This window comes from Denticeps clupeoides, chromosome 1 (assembly GCF_900700375.1).
Source record: "Denticeps clupeoides chromosome 1, fDenClu1.1, whole genome shotgun sequence".
In the NCBI taxonomy this organism is placed as follows: Eukaryota; Metazoa; Chordata; class Actinopteri; order Clupeiformes; family Denticipitidae; genus Denticeps; species Denticeps clupeoides.
Window position 1 is genome coordinate 24,057,629 of NC_041707.1, and position 20,617 is coordinate 24,078,245.

Here is a 20,617-nt window from a genome sequence, read left to right on the forward strand (position 1 = left end):
GCAGTGGATGAGAGATCAGTCACATTCTAATCCATGAACAGTTATGTTTTCTCCAGACTGTCTTCATTATGTTCCATGGTATTTTTGTACCCTTTTCCAGACTGATACCTTTCAACAATTATACATTTTTGATGCTTTGTAAGCTGTCCATTAACCATGGATTTTGTTGTAGCAGTCAATTGAATAAGAAATCCTACTAGGGCAGCTGATTTTGAGTAAATCAGTCTTGATTAACGGTAAGAAAACTGAATCTGTCCTTAAATCAAAAGTATTATTTTACGGGGGTGCACTCTTATGCCACCAGATTTGCTTGTTGACTTTGCTGTTGATTTGTTTGTGTTTTAATTGGGATCAGTCATGGGTCACATCAAGGATGGTATTGTGGTCACATTGTGGTCTCAGAAATACCTGGCATTTTAATGTTTTTTCCACATGATTGTTGCCAATATACTTATTACATCAAAAAGTAAGACAATGGGTAGTCAGTGGTGTCTATATTTAAACAGTACCATTCTTTAGCTCCTCCATGGTGAATGCTTGCACAACAATCCCCAAGTCAGCCTCGCCTTGCTCCACCCTCCTGGGACGTACCCTGTCATCTCCATAGAGACTACCTATAACAGAGCCATGCTGCGGGGCTCTTGTCAGGCTAAACTTCAAGTGATCCCGAGGAACATCAAGGTCAACCGCATTGATGATGGATCTGTCAAGTTCCTTACTGTCTCCCTCCTGCACCTGACAATGCAACCAAACCACACTAAGGTACTTGACAAAAGGATTCTTCTCTGGATTCCTATTATTTCTTTGTTTTATCAAAAAACTCACTGTGATGTTTTTGGTGAGGATTTCTGGAAGTTCATCATTGGTTGGGTTGATAATGATATAGAAGGAAACTACAGGAGAGCGGCGCAGACCATCCGACATGCAGACCATGAAGTGGTCAGCAGTTGGCTCTATTCTGTGGTGTCTGGACTGCACATAGTTAATGTTGCCATTCAGTACATCTCTGTAGGAAAACAACCCTATCAGTGGAAAGAAAGCATTAAAATTGCATTTAAATTTCTATGTTTGTGAGGTACTTCTGCATGCAACAACAATTATTGCAATTATTTCAGTTTCCCAGTGTTGTCAATAGTGATGCACTCACCAACACTGATGCCCATGTTGCTTTTCTCAAAGCCGGGGCTGGGTAAGACATTTTCAATGTAGCCAAACTGAGGAGGAGAAATCAGAATAACATCCAGCTTCTGCAGAGGGGTGTCCATGTCTGTGGCTGTGATGTGGGTAACAGTGATAGAGGCCGAACCCCCTTCATCCACCACGAATACGTCACCTTCAAATATTAGGACAGTAGATTACCACAAAGGCAATAATGGCATGTGATTCAGTCTGCATTAGATGGCTGCTTTCGCTTCACAATAATATTCAAATCATTTAGAAGTTAAAGGTCTAATAATAATAACAACAGTTCAGATCATTTACCAATAGTTATGGAAGGTGCTTGAGTGTCAACTGGAAATACAGTGACCTTGAGGTCATAGACAGGAAGGTTATGTGACAGACGCGATGTTGGCCTGTTAAAGCAACATGAAGGATCTGACTCGCCATCTGAGATCACAAATGTGATGGTGTCATTGCGGGGAGTCAGTCCAATCTCTTCTCCTAGGAAACAGGTGAACAAAATGGCACATAACATCTTGAGGAACATTTTGTTTTTATTTGAATTATCAGCAATAAGAGATTAGCCTGCAGTGGCCTCAATAAACAAAACTAACCTATGACAACACATATTACTAAGAAGCACTTTGTATGGTAGTAATGGGGAACCTGATCCATTGAAGGTTGGAATGGGCACAGGTTTTTTTTTATTTATCTCTCACTGAACCTATTACACCGGGGTACAGAGCCATGGGAGGATTTGATAGGTTGTCTCAAAAACCTGCATCCACACCAGTCCACCATGGACCAATTTCCCCACTCATATTATGTTTTCAGTACCTGTGTGCTTGTAAGTGATAATCCCAGCAATTATATCAGATTGAGTGAACTGGTCAACTATAACCCCATTTCTTTGAATGACACCATAGTAAGGATGACGGGCAATCATGTAGGACAGCCGGTTATCTTCACTGTCCACATCTGTGGCACAGACATACTCAATGGTGACGACCACTTCTTGTCCCTCTGCACAGTCCAGAACAGGTTTTAAACCTGAATTCATGACTGGCACTTCATCATTGACCAAAGTCACCTGATAATATAGACACAAGATGAATTGCACTGATGATGTTAGTTAAAAGTATTCCTGACAGTCATGGAAATGTCCTTCAAATATTTGTTACCTTTATGGTTAAAATAAAATCCACTGTATTTATCCCATCTGTAGCAATAAACTCAGTAGCATCATACTCAGTCTCTGAGCTATCATGGTGATACCTGTTCATGCAAGCACAATACAATTATTCTGACTGTACAGTGCTGTATAAAATGTGTTTACTGGAAGAATGAAGAACCTCATTGTAAATTCAGTTTATTTCAGATAAGCCATCACCACAAAATAAATGTCAGAAGAATGTCTGACCTAACTTTTAGTCTGTTCAGATCCAGCACTGTGAAGCTTTGCCCTGGCCTCATGGGGGTTCCATCAACCAGAATGTCTCCATGTTGGGGCCTTTTCTTCATCTCAATCCTGATATTTTCCTGGCTGGAATCAATATCTGTGACATGCAAGTGATCCACACTCACCCAGCAATCTGCTCCTTCATCCACAGTCAATGGATTTGTGAACACCTGAAAAGAATTATATGCTCACCAGACTCAAAGGATTTTCTGTCTTTAACACATGTTCTTGCCACATGGCAGAATCAGTTCATTGCAACCATATCATACATGACTAGCGCTGCATGTGAAGGGCCTTGTCAATGAAAATGAACTGTTTAGAAGTACACAATACAGTGCACTATACACTCACTATACATTTTGTCGTATGGCAAATATATAGTTACTCAAGTAACTGTGCTAACTCATTTAACAGGGAAAACCCTTTACTGTTCCTCTCATCATGCAGGACTGAAGGCAGAATTCATGATTCATTCATTCAAAAATAACTTTAGATTTACAAAGTGATATTCTGAAACAGGGCATGTTGCTGCTGCTGGTTTTTGCACATTTCTCCATTTCTCCAAAAGAATACAGTCTAAACTATGATTATGGATGGATGTTGCAAAAAGTACCTCAGGTGCCTGGTCGTCCACTGGGAAAACAGTGATGTTGAAGCAGATCCCAGTGACCGTTTTTCCTTTCTCGTTGGTCACAGAGAGCACAAAGGCAATGTGTTGGGTGTATGGTCCAATGTCCACAATAGGAGGCATGTAGGCTACCTTCATGAAGTTGACTGCTTGCTTGAAACACAACAAGGACCAAACATGACTTTTCTCTGTGATCAATGCCTGTTTGGCAAATTGGAAACACCTTAAATATACCTGTGTGAAAAGTCTCAGGATGGGTGCATCAGGATCCTTGGTAAACTTTGGGATGCTGTCAACCAAGAAAAGTCGTCCAGCATCAGACCCCCTGTCCAAGAGATGAAAATGCTGTATACATTTCACCATTAGCACCCACAGTACTCAATCGGACAGTGCTTACCTAAAATTGCTGGTAAAGAATGGAGGCGTTGTCACTGTGTATGTAAGCTCACATTCAGGTGACTCTAAATCAATGAAATGGAGCTGTTTCTTTGTCAAGTGGATTACCTCAGTTTCCTTGACAAATAGTTTTCTTATGACACCTGGTGCCTCTGCTGGAGGCTGATCAGGTACTGGTTTGATGACAACCACAATTATCTGGGGAAGGTTAAAACCATTTAGAAAATCTCCATGATATTTGAGTATGGAAAATGTAGTTTCCTGGGGAGAAAAGAGACAACTAACCGTACCTGAGGGTCTGAGAGGTTGGGTGGGTCATGGAAATCAGAAAGGACCACCTCAAAGGAATCATCAAACACCTCATTGCCCAGATGTCGGTAGTAAATGATCGAGTGAAAAAGGTCTTTCTGAAGAAAGCGCCTAACAGGATAACCTAGACATGCAAGGTTTCTCACAATAATTCTAAAATGGTTTAATATTTGTACTGCAAAAATAAATAGCTGCCTTTTGTCATCTCACCTGCGATTCCTGGCCCAGGGATCTTCATGATCTCTCCAGCCTGTGGTGGTCTGGTAATGTTGAAAAGGATGTAGTCATCACTAGAGTCCATATCGGAAGCCTGAAGGATTGACCCCCTTAGTAGGGCAGTCTGACCCTCGGAGAGTTCCAATACCATGTTTGTAATGAGGAAAGGGGGACTGTCATCCTTGGGTAAGATATTTATGGGGAATTTGTGCCTGGTCTGGTGGTGCCCATCAGTGATCCGAAAAATCACAAAGTCTTTGTTGGTGTCACTATCATCATGGTGATAGCGCACAACTCCTTCTTTGATTTCGCTGATGCTGAACATAAAGCCTTTGCCTCCTAATCAATAAGGATAAAAACATGTCATGTTAAAACCATGTATAAAATTATATTTAATAATTTTAATGCATTTGTACCTCTCACAGTGAGTCTTCCATGTTGTAAGCCATCTACAGTAATAAGGTGGACTGCCTTTGGATTGTCATTGTCAACAATCTGAAGCTGATCCCATGTTATAGGCCTAGACTGGCCTTCTAGAAGACTAAGACCTGTTAAGAGAAAAGGCTTGTGCTTGGTAAGTAGGGCTAAAGGTATGACATATAACAGAACCAGAACCAGAGGTCCCAGATATCCTTAGCAATACAAAAACAGATTCTACAGATCCTAAACTGGACTTACCCATGTTCCAGGACACTCTGGGTGCATTGGTATTTGCAGTCTGAACAGAGATGTGAACTTTTATTGGAGTGCTTTTCTCAAAGTAGAAGTCTTGGGCTTCAAATTCAACCTGATAACAAACATGACAGTTTATTTGTTTGTATTTTTTAATGCATTTTGATGTTTTCTTCCTCAGAATTCTACACCTCATAATGACAATGTGAAAAAAAATTCTTGAAAAAAGAGAAAAAAAGAGAAAGCACATCAGTATAAGGTTCCACAGTTGACAGTTTATGTCAAACCAAGCATGAAGTCAAAAAAATTGTCTGTAGACCTCTGAGACAGGATTGTCTCCAGGTACAAATATGGGTAAGGTTAAGGAAAATTTCTGCACAATGGTCTCCATAAACCGTAAGTTCCAAACTACCAGGACTCTTCATAGAGCTGGCCGGTCACCTAACCTGAGCGAGCGGTGGAGAAAGGCCTTAGCCAAAGAGGTGACATAGAACTCGATGGTCACTCCAGAGGTCCTCTGTGTATAGAAGGTAACCTTATAGAAGGACAACCAACTCTGCAGCAATCCAGCAATCAGGTCTGTATGGTAGAGTGGCCAGACAGAAGCCACTCCTTAATGAAATGCACATGGCAGCCCACATGGAGTTTGCCAAAAGCACCTAAAGGACTCTCAGACCATGAGAAACAAAATTCATGGTAGTGGCATCATGCTGTGGTTATGTTTCTCAGCTGTTTTTCAGTGTCCCAACCAGTGTCCTTCAGTGTCCCACTCAATGCCAAGACTTGAACATCTTAAAATGACACATGCTTCCCATACAACCTGTGAAGTGAAGTGAAAGTGATTCATTGTCACCTGTGACGTACCACAGCACAGCACACAGTGAAATGTGTCTTCTGCTTTTAACCCATCACCCTTAGGGAGCAGTGGGCAGCAATGACAGGCGCCCAGGAAGCAGTGTGTGGGGACGGTACTTTGCTCAGTGGCACTTTGGCAACCTTCCGATTATGAGTCTGTTTCCTTACCTGCTAGGCCTTCACTGTCCCATAACCTGATGCTGCAGAGGTGCTGCAAAGAGGAGAGGATTTTCCAAAACCTAAAGTAAACCTTTTCAATTTTTCACATGGGGTGTTGTGTGTAGAATTCCAATGGAAAAAGAATTCAATTCATTTTAGAATAAGGCTGTAACATAATACCATGTGGAAAAAGTGACGCGCTGTGCATACTTTACATTTACAACTCCTCAAACAATAAGAGGGTGTCCTCTTCACATGTGACACACCACAGCACAGCACCCAGTGCACACAGTGAAATGTGTTGGTTTTGTGTTAGTTTAGAAATGTGGAAAAGTTTAGAAAAGTTTAAGAAAGGTGTAAAAGTTTAGAAAAGTTTGAGTAGGTTTGTAAGAACAATGAGCAAAATTTAAGAGTCCAAATAAAATGTGGTGATGATACCTCATAGTTCCTTCGCTGGATGTGGCTGGAATTGGGAGGCTGATAACCGATAAGCATTTCATTAAGGTCTACCCATGTAAAGGATGAGATAGACCTGGTGTGGTCTGAAAGATGGGTGATGAAGCCTTCCTTTGGAGGCTTGGTTATATTGAATACTAGTCTCTGTTTGGGAGTCTCTTCATCCACTGCATCTAGTGTGGTGGTGGAGAATGGTGTCAGGATGAACTGATCCACCTCCAGGGTCAACATGGACATGAAATTTGGCTTTGGTGGCTGGTTTGTTATACCACTGATGATTTGTACTGGAATCCAGGCATGTTCAGACTGCAAAGACCATACAAGCACACAACATTCATTAATTCAAATTTTTATATCCCAATGGAAACCATAAATGTATATCATTTGGTTACCATCGGATTTTTAAAAATGAGAGTGATTAGGAATGAGCAGAAGGTACCTGGTATACATTCCTGCTTCTGGTGTCTACAAGATCCAGTCTGATGGCTATATAGTCAACATCAGGTGATGGTGGGTCAATATGCTGGTACCGCAGACCCATCAATAGAAAGTCTTCACAAGGCATCTTTGTTATTTTCACTAGTTTGAGGCCCTTCAGGCAGTGCTCACTCTTACATTTGGCCCTGGCCTTGTTATCTGAAGTGTGAAAGTTATTACAGACAGTAAATTAAAACAATACATTTTTGTTTAAATGTTCAATATGTCAGTGCAAGACAAAAGTGAAGTGAAGAAATAAATGAATAACACAAATGACCAATCAGTCATACTGTGATTTTTCCTTTTTGTCATGAAAATAATTAGCCATAATTCTTTTAATATCATGCCATACCAAGCTGTCGTAGGAGTGGGACAAAGCTCTCAGGCTCATCCCCTCTGGCCTCCAGTTTGTCTGGTTCACCTGTGACAAGTTGACCGTGCACAGGAAGATGGGTGTCAAGTGTGATGATCTGAATGTTGCACTCCAGGTTTGTACGGCGCTCATAGTTGAAAGACATCACATTGCCATCGAGTACATTGGACAGACCATAGAACTCGGGCACCTCCATGTTTTTGGGCCCCAGATCAATGATGTTACAATCAGGCTCCAAAATTTTCACATGAAGGTAGAATGTCTCAGTGTAGGTGTCTGTTTCAGTAAACCTTGGAATAAAAATAATATATTAGCCTCTGCATTTTGTTCAATTTGTTAAACTAAATGAACGAACAAATGGACTCTCAATTTTTAACTCATCATACAAAATAGCATACCTATAGAGACGAAACTTTACAGTGTCTTCTGTTAAAAGAGGGCAGCCATTGTGGACATATTTGACCTCATCCGTTAAATAGTGGCAGTCAAAAACCTTCAGCAAACCAATATATAAATTATATAGACATTAAAACACAGTGCTAACAAAATAATCATTTACATTTGCAAACTGGGAATGATACAGTCCCTATTTGGTTATATGAGGGACTAGCCTAAAGCAATGCACCCTCATTAGTGGACAATGGGTGGAGCTAACATCCTCTGAAGGGGCTGTAGAATTTTGAAAGCTCCTAGGCCTGTGTTACAGAGACACCTTTCAGTGATCAAAGCCAAGCTTGTCATCAACTCTCTGAATGCTTTTAGACAACATGATAACAGGGAGATCCTTTTAAATGTCCACCTTTACCTTCTCACTTGTAGTTTATCACACATAATGTGTTTCCACCTGAAACACCCGATCAACATTTAAGGAACCAGCAACTAGTGGTTGACACATGTTTTTAGTTAAATGGCTCCCTCCTTAGTTGGCTTCACCATTTCACCACTTCAGAGATTCCTGTGGACTTTAAAAGCATTTGGGTGGCCCCTTTGAAGGATGATCTCTCTTTCATGTTATCTTTGGGAAGTTGTGAAGGATTGAGCTGACAGACCAAGCAGCACTCAGAAGAAGAGCATGTAAAACAGAAACAAAATCCCTACCAATGTGTGCACAGAAAACATCACTGTCATTTCGTTTTACACACTAATTTATAGAGAGCTTTACAAACTAATTATTTCTTGTGCTGTTTTTATCCAGAGCTACAATTTGTTTTAGCATTAGTAAAGAAAATATATTTTCAATATATTCAATAAACATGTAATTGGTTGCAGTGGTCATATAGCTCAGACGTCAGACAGACTTGCAAGAAGATCTTTCAGCACATCTTCATTACATCTCATGCCTCTGTGTCTGAGCTTGCTTGAACAGTTATCTCTACATCTGCAGCTCTTCTGAGGGAGTGCTGTTTGGTTCATTGGTCAGAACCATAACAGTGTTCCAGCTATGAATGATGAAAAAGGCCACAAGAATCTCCAAGGCCGCACACTAGAGAAATATCACTGCTCATAGTTTTGGTCTGTATTGGGTAAAACCTGCATGGTCAATCTCAAACTAAACAATTCCCAACAAAATTCTGGAATAAAACATTTTAAGTGTCATAGACTACAATACGTAATTGTAGACTACAATACTTAAGTGTGATATTTGTAAATTAGACAGATAAAAATTAAAACAAATACTGTAAAATCGCCTGTTATCATACTGTTATGTATATTGTCTAATATAGATGTAAAGGCATTATTTTAATTAAAACATCTAAATTGGAGACAACTTGTAACATGACAAAAGCACCTCTTAGTTTTACAGTAATATGTAAGAGTGTAGTGTCTTATGAGAATTGTGCTGATAACAGACAGGAATAATCTCACAGTTTTAAATCACTGACGCCACTCATGGCACCTTAACCAGTCTTCTAATTGACACTAAAGTGGGTTGTGACTGACAGCACAATGTGGTTTGTTACCTGAGGCTGCAGTTTTCCGACACGTTGTGTTATGGGCTCGTTCAGGATGACCTCTAGCTTACAATTGTCTCTCTCTCTAGGAATGTGGAATTCCAGGTCCCCTTTCTGTAGGAAGCTTGACTGACCCCTCTTCACTTTCAGGCCAAGGTTGGTCTTCACTAAGGACCCATGGATGCTCCCAGTAGCCACAATTAAGAAACAAAAATGCAGTGACCACTGTGTCTTCATTTGTTGATCCATGGTTCTCAGTATGCAGCTGTCTTCAGCCTCCACCAGCCAAAGAAATCCAGGTAACTAATAAGAATCTATGTATGTTACCTTTGACATGTTTCTTTGAATTTTCTGTAATAAACAATATAATTAATAAATTAAGTTAATTGTTAAATTCTAAATTGAAAGACATTTTAGTGCAGTCCTCATTAATACCCATTAATAATACCCAATTAATAGGCCACCACTGCCCCAGTGGTTTTAATAGATAAGCTGATCTATCTTGTACTGAAGCCAGGCCAAATAACATCAGTTTGAATGAACACACTGACTTCTCAAGGGGCACTGTTAGAAACATGGATTCAATAAAAAAATATACTATTAATTAGGGGTTGATACTGGCAATCACAAATACACTGACTACTGCAATTTTTTGTGATATTCTACACAGGTTGGTGCTTTTTATATTAATTATTCAACACTTTGATATTGAACTGACATTGTATTAAAATGAAAACTAACACTCCTGCACTTTATCTGGACAATGTGCTTCATCTGCTCATACATCCTGGGCACAGCTACCTCCGTGATATGTGTGCGTTTGAATCCAGGATGTAGACCTGTATCTGAAGTGGGTGTTTTCTACCACATTATAATTTAGCAAATCCTGTGTCAATAGGTTGTTGCTGTACTAATAAAGATAAATAAATCACCAGTGGACCCCATCAGAATCTTCCTAAGGGTGACTGTATTGTAATTTGAGTTCTGCCTGCTATGCTTTCACAACCCAGTCCTAAGTCTTGATTTTGCACATAGATATTTTCCAAGTATGAAAAAATTATTTTACACAATTGTTACATGTTACATTCAATGCACACCTTTAGGAAAATACAAGAACAATTTCATTGCATGGATGGCTGTTTTAAAGAGTGTGTCTTAAGCACACATTACCCCAGAGATGACATAGCAACTTGATTGATTGATAGACACATGAAATGGCAGTTTCCTACAAAGTGCTTTACTTAACATTTAATGGACGTTTATATCAACTACATAGGTAAAATCTGTGTTTATCTTAAATTCTAAATGAATGCAACTCTTTCAGATGGTTAATAAGTTTTAGATTAGGCCCATATGGTTAAAACAATCAGCTAACTTTTTGATCGCATCTGAGCTAATAATAGCTGAACTAATTGCACTACAAGAATGGGGTCAGCTCTCCCAGCTCTCAGGCCATTGACCAAATTGCTCCAGTATAAAAGGCACAGATGTATTTCATTAATCACACAGGCACCCACAAAGTGGATTTCCCTTATGTTGCAGTTTCATTATCATCCAAAACACACAGGAAGTGGCAGGCAGCCAAAATAACCACCCTTGGGATGATTCTGTAAATTAAGTGGTATATATGTCTTTGTAAAAAATGGGAGTCACATTCTCAAGTGAAAACAAGTCTGTTTTCACTTGAGAAATCTTAAGCTTGTCTTTGTTTATGTTTTCTTTTCTTTACCCTGTCTTGTGCATAATTTCTTTCATTTGCACATCCCTTTCACCCTTATGAAATGAAATAGTAAATGACAAAATCTATCTGGGGATTAACAAAAGGATACAAAGTAACATTCTTTGGAAAATACAAATCAAATGAGGCAGAGAGATTATATTGTTTATGGTTCACTCTCTCATCTGTAACTGCTGAATTTAGAGCTGTAGCTCAGCATCCCATCCCAGGACATTAGCCACTGGGTGGGGATGTAAGGAATAAAAAAAATAGAGATGAAGAGGAATGTCACTGTTGCACATTAATAAAAATAGTGTGCCATATATTTAAGAATTTCAGAATAAATGTATGTTTTCAGTATTTAGTTACAATTATTTACAATTAAATCTTCTCCCACTTTGACATCCATGACATACATTATTGTCTTTTCCTGTACTTCTGAACAGATTAAGGGGCAAGGGGTCAGGGGAAAATGTGATCACTATTTGGCAGGCCTGCCTGTGATGTTAAAGTAACTGACATTACTCTATACAATCTTTTGCCATCTAAAATTTACATTTACAGCATTTATCAGACGCCCTTATCCAGAGCGATTTACAATCTGTAGTTACAGGGTCTCCCAGCTCCCTGAGGATTATATGTCTTGGTCAGGGACACAATGGTAGTAAGTGGGATTGGAAGCTGGGTCTTCTGGTTCACAGGCAAGTGTCTTACCCACTAGGCTACTACGACCCTGTGGTACCAACATGATCTCAAACATGTTTAAATTTTGGCAGAGAAACTCGCTTAATGCTATTTATGTTGACCCCAAAATTCTTCATCCTCCACCAGCTTCGCTGGTACTTGGAAAGAGACATGTCACAGTTATGTTGCCTTGCTGAGATTATATGTCATTGTGAAACAATGCAACACAGCACATGGTTAACACAACGAAATGTGTCCTCTGCTTTTAACCCATCACCTTTAGTGAGCAGTGGGCAGCCATGACAGGCACCCAGGGAGCAGTTTGTGGGGACAGTGCTATGCTCAGTGCCACCTCTGTGGCACCTTGGCGGATCGGGAACCTTCTGATTACGGGGCTGCTTCATTAACCGCTAGGCCACCACTGCCCCAGAAGGCCAACACTTCCCCTAGAGCTTGTTTGGTTTTAATATGATCAGTCCAACAGTTTCGAAGTTTGAATAGTTAACAGATAAACCACAAGATGGTGAATTAATATTAACTCCTTTTACAGACATCAGATGTCTATGTGCTCTCTTTCCATAGGAGCATAAATCTCATTATCTGATACGGATTTGGTTTCCATGCCCAGTGCCTGCAGTAATTACACACAATGAAAAACATCTGAAAGTCTTTACCTGTGGTGATGGATTTGTTTGGGCCTCCTTGATAATATTTCACTCTTTCATCTTCCTGGCTTCATAGACTGGCTAAAACAGAGAAGCAGATGGAAAAATGATAAAACTCTTTAATCTAGGCAGTCACACACACTATTCCCAGGACACTAATTCCAAATATGACAACAAGTCTCAGATCCAGAGCTGCATGCATTCCTTGTGCTCACCAGCTTTGTTGGAAAACCAATTAAATTTTGTGGACACTCCACTTACAGGATGTTGTATGAAGCCCAGACTAGAACTAAGGTCCAGACAAAGAGGGTGTAAAATGAACCATCATGACACTGAGGGCCTTAAAGTACCAAAGACCCTGTGGATTAAGTGTGCTCAGTAGAGTGAAAAGATGGTAAATTCCTTAACAAATTTTCCCATCATTCTCGTCCATTATCCATTAGCCCCATCCAGGATTGTGGCAGAGGGTGAAGCAACTCTGAAGTGAAGTGAAGTGATTGTCATTGTGAAACAGTACAGCACAGCACACAGTGCACACAACGAAATATGTCCTCTGCGTTTAACCCATCACCCTTGGTGAGCAGTGGGCAGCCATGACAGGCGCCCGGGGAGCAGTGTGTGGGGACGGTGCTTTGCTCAGTGGCACATCAGTGGCGGTTCAGGATTAGAACAAGCAACCTTCACCACATCAGGATCTTGCTATTTAGCTGGACACAGGCCACCCAAATACAGGTTCAGTCATTAGTAATCTCACAACTAGATTACTGTAACTCCCTTCTTGCTGGTCTTCCTCTATGTACCATCCGACCTCTACAACTAATACAAAATGCAGCAGCACGACTGATCTTCAACCATCCCAAATTGTCCCACACCACCCCTCTGCTACATTCCCTCCACTGGCTCTCAGTAGCTACACGCATCAGATTCAAAATACTGATCGTGGCCTACAAAGCCAAACATGGAGCAGCACCATCCTACCTTATTATACCTCGCACTGAGCCTCCAGTACTGCTTGCCTCTGAAGGTAAAAGGTAGACACTCATCTAGACTCTTCTCTGTCTTGACCCCTCAGTGGTGGAATGAACTCTCCCTTGAGGTCAGAACAGCTCAGTCACTGAGCACTTTCAAACGGCAGCTCAAGGCCTTCCTCTTTAAAGAATATTTAGATTAACTTGTAACCTTCTTAACCTACAACAGAGTGAATAAAAAGATTATATTCATAGTTGGGGGTTCTAGTGAACCAGAATTGATCACTTCATTGATGGTAACATGGAAGCACGTTGTAAGTCACTCTGGATAGGGTGGTACTAGCCTAGTGGTAACACACTCGCCTATGAACCAGAAGACCCAGGTTCAAATCCCACTTACTACCATTGTGTCCCTGAGCAAGACACTTAACCCTAAGTTGCTCCAGGGGGGACTGTCCCTGTAACAACTGATTGTAAGTCGCGCTGGATAAGGGCGTCTGGGATAAATGGGGAGGGTTCCATCAGGAAGGGTGTCCAACATAAAACCTTTGCCAAATCACTTATGCAGACAACCAGACTGGTTGATTCGCTGTGGCAACCCCTAATGGGAGCAGCCAAGGGGGAGTTATGATTAATCCCCATACAGAAATCACATAATATGTGAGTTTCCCCATTCATTAATCAAACCTAGTTCTAGACGGAAAGAAAACTTCAGTGAGGTTCTCAATTAAAAAATGAAGTTTTTGTCTAGGATTAATCCATGACATAATTTAATAAACTACAGTTTTTCACATCTCTGCATAGTCTTATTTGATTGCTCATGGTCAGATGCACCTTGCTGCAGAAGAGCATATACTTTATAAGACAACCAAGTGCATTCTCCCCTAAACATCATGTTTCAACCACTCAGCGACCCGCTACATTGTTCTGAGGGCAAGATGAGGCATGTTTCAGAAATCCTGGCCATGATTATACCATTCACCTTTGTTAAAGGTGCTCACCGTGAGGTTTGGAGCAAGTTCAACACACAAGTGTTGAAAGGACCCTGTGTAGCTTGAGGGAAGAACAAGGTAATAAAGACACCAGTTATATTTATGACAGAGACAGACTCTGCTGAGGTGCAAATAGCGACAGACTCCAAAACAGACTTATGTTGGAACAGAAAATATTTTTCACTGAATTGACATCTCTGAGTTAAGTTTTCTTTCACTGTTAGTAGCACACAGGTCAAACAGAGTTGATGGATCATCAGAATTTTAGAATAGAAAAATAACACAGAATACTAATACAATAATACATGTATTATTTATAAAATATCTATCACTCAACTTAAAAAAACTAACCCTGTCCTTCAACCATTTCAAAATGAATACTTTATTTACATAAAAATATTAATAAAAACATATTACATAAAAAGTTCAAAGAGTCAACTTCTGCTGTGTCAATCAAACCTGGCATGAACGGAATGGCAACATATCATATGAACACAAGTCTGGACATTTTGTTACCTGGGTTGTGCTTTGTTCATGCTGGATTTTAGAGGCTATATCAGGCTCTGAGCCAAGATCATTTCAAAGTTCATTTGGTACTGTAGTTTATAACTAATGTCTGTCCTCTATGAGTAGAGTTTTAAAAAGACCTCTGCTAACCATTACACCCATCCTCACCCATCTGCTGTTGAATTCCAAACCGCCACAACAGCAGTCTCTGACACCATAATTGCAACCATGCATTTTCAAAGGCACGCAAACACAAACTATCTTTTACACTGACTGTAAGAGGAGCAAGTTCTCCCCCAGTCTGACTGGAATGGTTGGGCCTTGCACAGCTGGACACGCAGCCATGCTAGTTTTCCTCATGCTAGTGTAACTGGTTCTCGTCTTATACATGAGAGGGTCCTCACTAGCCACATTTCCATTGTCCGAGAAGATCAGAAAGAGAGAAACGGAAAATGTTCTACGAAGAAGAGAAAGGAAAGAAAAGGAAATGCAGGAGCTGTAAATACTTCTGTACATAATGACATAAGATGTTTTTCCTTCAAAACGTTACAAAATTTTCATTTAAAGCAGATGAGTTTTGGTTGAATAAAACAGTTTAACAGACACATGTTCTAAATCCACTAAGGTCACATAAACAAAGACCAGTGCACCAGAGCAGTAAAATACAAAGAGAACACAGCCTGTCACCCTGAGGATTCATTTCTGCCCGAAAACACACATAGCCCAAAAAACACTCAAGAAATCATGTACCACAATTTAGTGAATTAGACTAAGAACACATTTAGGACATGAACACGATGGCAATTAACACATACAATCAATTCACATTGCAAAATACACATCTTGCCACCAAAACAAACTCTGACATCACTTTTCCTGTGCCGACATGGTTCCATGCATCTATATACAATAAAATCAACTTACAGAATGATAGATGTACAGGTATAATTTCCGCCTTCCTCCTCTGCTCCGTTGCCCCACAAAAACTGTCTTACGTACAAAATGGACTATACACCCCAAATGAAAGGAGGAATGAAGGCGAAGAGGAATCTGTGTGTGTGTGTGTGTGAGGAAGGAGGAGGGGATGCAGGCCCACATTTAAGGAGGAGTGGGTTGGTTCAAGGGGGAGTCACCCGACAAAGAGTGGGAAAATGCCAGAGCCAGTCAGAATGAAACAAACATGATCATCGAAAAAGTCAGATCAAAGACAGACTCAAACACTCCCCACCAGGCCCTTGGGCAGTGACAACAGCTTCATCTCTCTGTAATTACAGAGCAAGAGCTGCCTGTGATTTCTTCAGCAACAGAGCAAGAGAAAAGAAGCGGTAAGTCCATGGAAGGAGTATATGGCATATAAAGACCTATTGCCTTGTTCCTGTGTGCTTTCTGTTATTTAAAATGAAATTCTCAACTGACTGAAAATGCACAAACCATCCTTCCCACAACTATGTTTATGCAGCACACATTATTACACATAATTATTAATCATATTAAATTACATAGTATTATGTCATGTAATGTCATACTATCATTAATTAAGAAATGTTAATTAATTGATTGATTACAGTCGTTGTGAGCAGTGATAGTGTGGGGAAATTACAATGCTGATAACACTGAAAAGTGTTGTCAGCAGTGTTGCAATTAATCCATGTATCTTATTTTATAGGTACTTAAAATGTCAGGTAATGCAAGAAAAATGTGTTGCAAGACCTTAAAAGGCACATCATCTGCTGTGCTCCCACGCCTCAGGCCAGCCAACAGACGCATTTCTGAGAAGTAAGTGGATCCAGGTTTGACCAGCCAACAGTCATGAGGACAACAGGATTACGGCTGGACATGCTGTCTCTACCTACTATCAGCCATCCTTCTGCCACTGATCTCTATGTGTCAGAGGGGTCATTTCTTTACAGGTTTTTATGATGTTTAAAGATTCAGAAGACCCTTCAAAACCCACCATGTCCCAGTTCAGCAGCACAAAACAAAGACTTTTATCAGAGAATGTTAATGTAAAACAAGGCTGAACAAAATTCACAGCTCAATATTATTTGTTATTTAAGTGTAATGGTAGGGTCTTAAAGGTTATCCTAAAAGCCTGCATACATGCAGACCTTGGGATTAGAGTTTTAAAATAATCAAAACTTGTTTAGTGAAAAGCAGGAAAGAAATGACCCTCTAGAAAATGAGCAAATTTTAATAAAAAATCTCTTGTGAAACTATCTGGCGGAAACCTGTTAATTCGCTTTGGATAAAAGCGTCTGCTAAATAAAGTAAAGTGAAGTAAAGTAAAGAAGGAAATAAATACAGCTATCTGCAAACCAACGGAAGGCTGTTGGACTTTTCAGATAGGCCTGGTAGTTACCTTTAAAACCCAACTCCTGAGGCCAGCAGAAATTCCGGACAGAGCTACCCAACAGCACTGCTGGGTAAACAAGGCCTGATTGAAACTGATAAATTGGCTCATTGATCATTCAGACCAGACCACTGACACAGAGTGACAGACCTGACTGTGACGTATGGCATTAGCAGCAATGGTGAAAATAATGGCTAACAACAGCCATGAAATTTAAGACTGAAACTGAAGTTCATTTGAGACATATTGGAAAATGGGTTTAAAGGTTAGCCGGTGGTTTTGCACCTTTCAGTGTGAGTCAATATGTATGTGGTAAGTCAGTTTAAACCAACTTTTGGCTCCACATGGTGGTTATGTTAGGTCACTGCTGCAGTGTCTGCATTCTACTGTAGTATTTCAGTTTCTGAGTAGTCACTCAGTACCATTTAATTTCATTTAATTATTTTCATTTATTTTAGACAGATATAGATCTGCCATGAGATCTTTGTAAATGTGTACAATCATTTTTGGAAAAACAAATAAAGTACGCAGTTCACAAAAAAGGAAAAAGAGTAATGAGTTGTGAAGGACCATAAACTACCCATCTTAAGGGTTTGTGTTAAACTGGAGATGGCCCTTTTCCCGCCTGCCTGCTTGTTACAGAGAGCTCACAATGCTTGTCAAATGGACTGTGACATTCCAGTGGTTTTCTGTTTGAAAACTTGGCCATGGGATCTGTCAGTTGCTCTCATTCCTGCCCACCTCTTCCAATTAGTGAGCAAGTCCCCCTTTCTAGTTCCTCTGGCGGTGAAGAACAGTAAACAACGTGTCCACTAAGCTGTTGGTTTCCTCTAAGTGAACAGCATGTGGTTACTGCGCTGCTTGACGGTTTGTGTTTGTGTAGTGACAATGCTTCTTGTCTTTGGTTGGGCAGGGGCCTTCAGGTTACTGGAGCACATGGGAGAGGCAACGGAGAACAAAGATCTAGGGAAAGCCATCCTGGAAATGCTGCACATTGACAAACTGTCCGCACCCCAGCAAGCCAAGCCACACCCCTACATGAGGCAGATGTACCAGCTGCTCTATGCTCAGGAGGCCGGAAAGATGGGTGGAGAGGATGGGACACTGGTGCAAAGCTTCCGCAGCATCCAAGGTAGGATCAGCATTTTTCTTTTTTCAACAACAAACTGATAAAGATGTGTCTTTGGATTTGCCTGTTATCTTTTGACTCATCAAATAATTGCTGTTTTTATTTAATGATGCCAGAAACTCCTGCTGCTCCTTTCAGGCTCTAAATATGGCAGCCCTGCCTGGATATGGTTTAATATATCTCACCTGAAGTCCTCCATGACTGTGGCAGAGCTTGTGCTGCTGAGGAAGACCATCCATCCGGAGCCCCTGAGTGTGACAGTAGCTGTTCACAGCATGTCAGTCGCTACAGGCAGCATAAATGTTAGCGCTCCCCTTGTTGAACGTCTCCTTACCCTTGACCAGCAACCACCCCTGGGCTTTGACGTCTTCAATGTGTCTGAGGTCCTGGTGCAGCAAAGAGGTTCAACAGAGGTCCTAGGATTCCAGCTCCGCTACCACGATGAGAGTGGTAGCCTGGTGTTCCATGAAGCCTTGACCCAGAGCTTCTACTGTCTGAATGGAAGCTCTCTCAGCCAGCCCTTGTTGGTGGTCTACCGCACACACCCACAACAGCACCATAGGTCAGCAGCTGGAGTGATGGTGCAAAGGCAGCATCAGCAGTACTTCACTACCCAAGTTGGCCAGGACAAGCATTTTCTCTCTGGACGTCCACGAAGACATGAGCACTGTAGGGTCCATTACCACTATGTGGACTTTCACAAGAGTGAGCTGGCATTGTGGATCATACAGCCTGAAGGGTTCAATGCCAGTGTCTGCAGGTAAGGAATTATCTTGTCTCATGATCCTACATTTCCAGAACTATTTTTCCAATTATATAAATCAATTCATGAGGTGATGATATTTACTTAAGTACTTAAAGCCATGTTTGCACTTACAGATCTAATTGGTTCAGATGAATAAACATTAGTTTGTCTTAATGGTTAACTTTAAGGACCATACAGTCTTGTTTTTTTTCGTACATGCAGAGAACAATTTGTTTGAAGAATGGACCTTGATATCTAATTTGTGGAAGATCTAAAACCTTTATTTTTACCTGTGGAACCCTGAGATTCTGATGAGCTCAAGAGTGTTTTACAAACATTTTATTGTCATCAAAAGTGAAAACAGATCTGACTAATAGTCTGTGAAGAACTATCTAATTACCCTACAAACTGCACAGTTTGGTGCAAATAATATATTCCCTAGTATATATTAAAGAACCCTTTAACACTCTGTGAACAAATAAAAATCTGGGAACCTACGGATTCAGTTGAATAGAAAACACATCTCTTAGTTTACAATAAAAATAAACGTGTCTGTATATAATCTGATTACTAAAGGTATTGATTTTCTTTAATCAATTTTACTGTCCTCAGAGGTTCCTGCTATACAGGGGCCCACACTGAAAAGAAAAGCAGGCAGGCCAGAAGGAACAGGTAGGTAATATTGACAGCCCTACACGCTTCTCTTCTGTACTGAACACACAGAGATCAGGTTCACAAATCACCGCTGAATGAAGGAAGAATGAATGACTTGGAAAATGATCAGATGACACACAGTGTGTCAACCTCACAGTGCCGTGGGATCCCAAGAGGAAGACTGGAAATTAATTCAGCCGTCACAAATGTTGGTGTTGATTAGAACCCCTGTGTATTCTTTTACTGCAGTGCAAGCTGCACGGCACAGGAGCTGTCATCGTTGATGGTGATGTACAGGACAGAAGGGGACAACATCTTTATCGAGGAGTTCGGACAGGCAAGAGCAGAGAGCTGTGTGTGCCAATCAAATGTCTAGAAAGTACCACTCCCTCCTCTGACCCTTCAGCACACATAAAAATAAGCAATTGTCCTCTGTCATGCAATACAACCAAGTCACCAGGTGAGGGAATAAAAGAGCATGGATGTGAAAATGTGCAGTTCTAGGGTACTCAACATGTAAAGAATATAACATATACGGTGTGTATAAAACCGGTGCAGTGGTGGTCTAGAGGGAAAGCAAACAGACCCGGAATTTGAACATTGCCGTTCCCACTGAGGTGCCACTGAGCAAAGCACCATCCCCACACACTGCTCCCGGGCGCCTGTCATGACTGTCCACTGCTCACCAAGGGTGATGGTTAAAAGGACACATTTCACTGTGTGCACGGCGTGCTGTGCTGCGATGTGTCACATGTGAAAACGAATCACTTTCAGTTCACTTTAACTTTTATTTCTTGTAAGTAATTAAGTAAATAATGCCACACATATATTAGCTGATAATAGAATATAGATTTGGGTTAAAGCACCAGTCATCAAAGAATTATGCCTACAAATTATGCAAGTACCAATTTGTATTTGCATGTATTTATATCTGCATATAGATTAATCCACTTACAAACAACTATAAATATTGATAAACTGTAATAAATGGTAAGAACAATGTGTTTTCAGCTGGTTAAGACACCATGGCGTTTGTTTGAACAATTTGTTTTTTTTTTGCTATGTAGAACTACCGTTTTAATGAAGAAAATGT

At 40.5% G+C, this 20,617-nt stretch overlaps 2 protein-coding genes across 8 annotated transcripts in view; one reads left to right on the top strand and one right to left on the bottom strand.

Annotated features, from left to right (window-relative positions):
* The window catches only part of frem1a (Fras1 related extracellular matrix 1a), a 30,568-nt gene that overhangs the window by 9,541 nt on the left and 410 nt on the right, over window positions 1-20,617 (bottom strand). For 3 of the 6 annotated variants that reach the window (XR_003751133.1, XM_028994603.1, XM_028994973.1), the window contains exons 1-21: window positions 15,571-15,707; window positions 12,189-12,260; window positions 9,123-9,464; window positions 7,560-7,654; window positions 7,141-7,451; window positions 6,751-6,947; window positions 6,294-6,617; window positions 4,848-4,956; window positions 4,586-4,717; window positions 4,164-4,508; window positions 3,935-4,077; window positions 3,646-3,842; window positions 3,483-3,573; window positions 3,234-3,401; window positions 2,582-2,790; window positions 2,343-2,436; window positions 1,999-2,251; window positions 1,483-1,662; window positions 1,148-1,333; window positions 826-1,022; window positions 510-735 (exon numbers count right to left, since the gene is read on the bottom strand). Coding sequence is in view for 5 of the 6 variants with exons in the window: in XM_028994603.1 (XP_028850436.1) it covers window positions 510-735; window positions 826-1,022; window positions 1,148-1,333; window positions 1,483-1,662; window positions 1,999-2,251; window positions 2,343-2,436; window positions 2,582-2,790; window positions 3,234-3,401; window positions 3,483-3,573; window positions 3,646-3,842; window positions 3,935-4,077; window positions 4,164-4,508; window positions 4,586-4,717; window positions 4,848-4,956; window positions 6,294-6,617; window positions 6,751-6,947; window positions 7,141-7,451; window positions 7,560-7,654; window positions 9,123-9,362 (3,697 nt within the window). In the remaining variant the exon portion in view is untranslated. Of the gene's footprint in view, window positions 1-509; window positions 736-825; window positions 1,023-1,147; window positions 1,334-1,482; window positions 1,663-1,998; window positions 2,252-2,342; window positions 2,437-2,581; window positions 2,791-3,233; window positions 3,402-3,482; window positions 3,574-3,645; window positions 3,843-3,934; window positions 4,078-4,163; window positions 4,509-4,585; window positions 4,718-4,847; window positions 4,957-6,293; window positions 6,618-6,750; window positions 6,948-7,140; window positions 7,452-7,559; window positions 7,655-9,122; window positions 9,465-12,188; window positions 12,261-15,570; window positions 15,708-20,617 lie in introns of those variants that run through there. The other 3 variants (XM_028994839.1, XM_028994754.1, XM_028994674.1) reach the window with 3 other exon arrangements.
* LOC114799190 (bone morphogenetic protein 4) lies at window positions 678-20,387 on the top strand. 2 transcript variants are annotated; one of them, XM_028995720.1, is made up of 8 exons: window positions 678-762; window positions 9,264-9,412; window positions 15,921-15,971; window positions 16,313-16,422; window positions 17,910-18,128; window positions 18,264-18,885; window positions 19,483-19,542; window positions 19,774-20,387. In XM_028995720.1, the coding sequence occupies exons 5-8, from the start codon at window positions 17,933-17,935 to the stop codon at window positions 19,898-19,900; spliced, it is 1,005 nt and encodes a 334-aa protein (XP_028851553.1). In that variant the 5' UTR covers window positions 678-762; window positions 9,264-9,412; window positions 15,921-15,971; window positions 16,313-16,422; window positions 17,910-17,932; the 3' UTR covers window positions 19,901-20,387. The 2 variants fall into 2 exon arrangements, with proteins under 2 accessions (XP_028851553.1, XP_028851465.1); XM_028995632.1 differs by lacking the exons at window positions 678-762; window positions 9,264-9,412; window positions 15,921-15,971; window positions 16,313-16,422 and having other exon boundaries at window positions 16,977-18,128.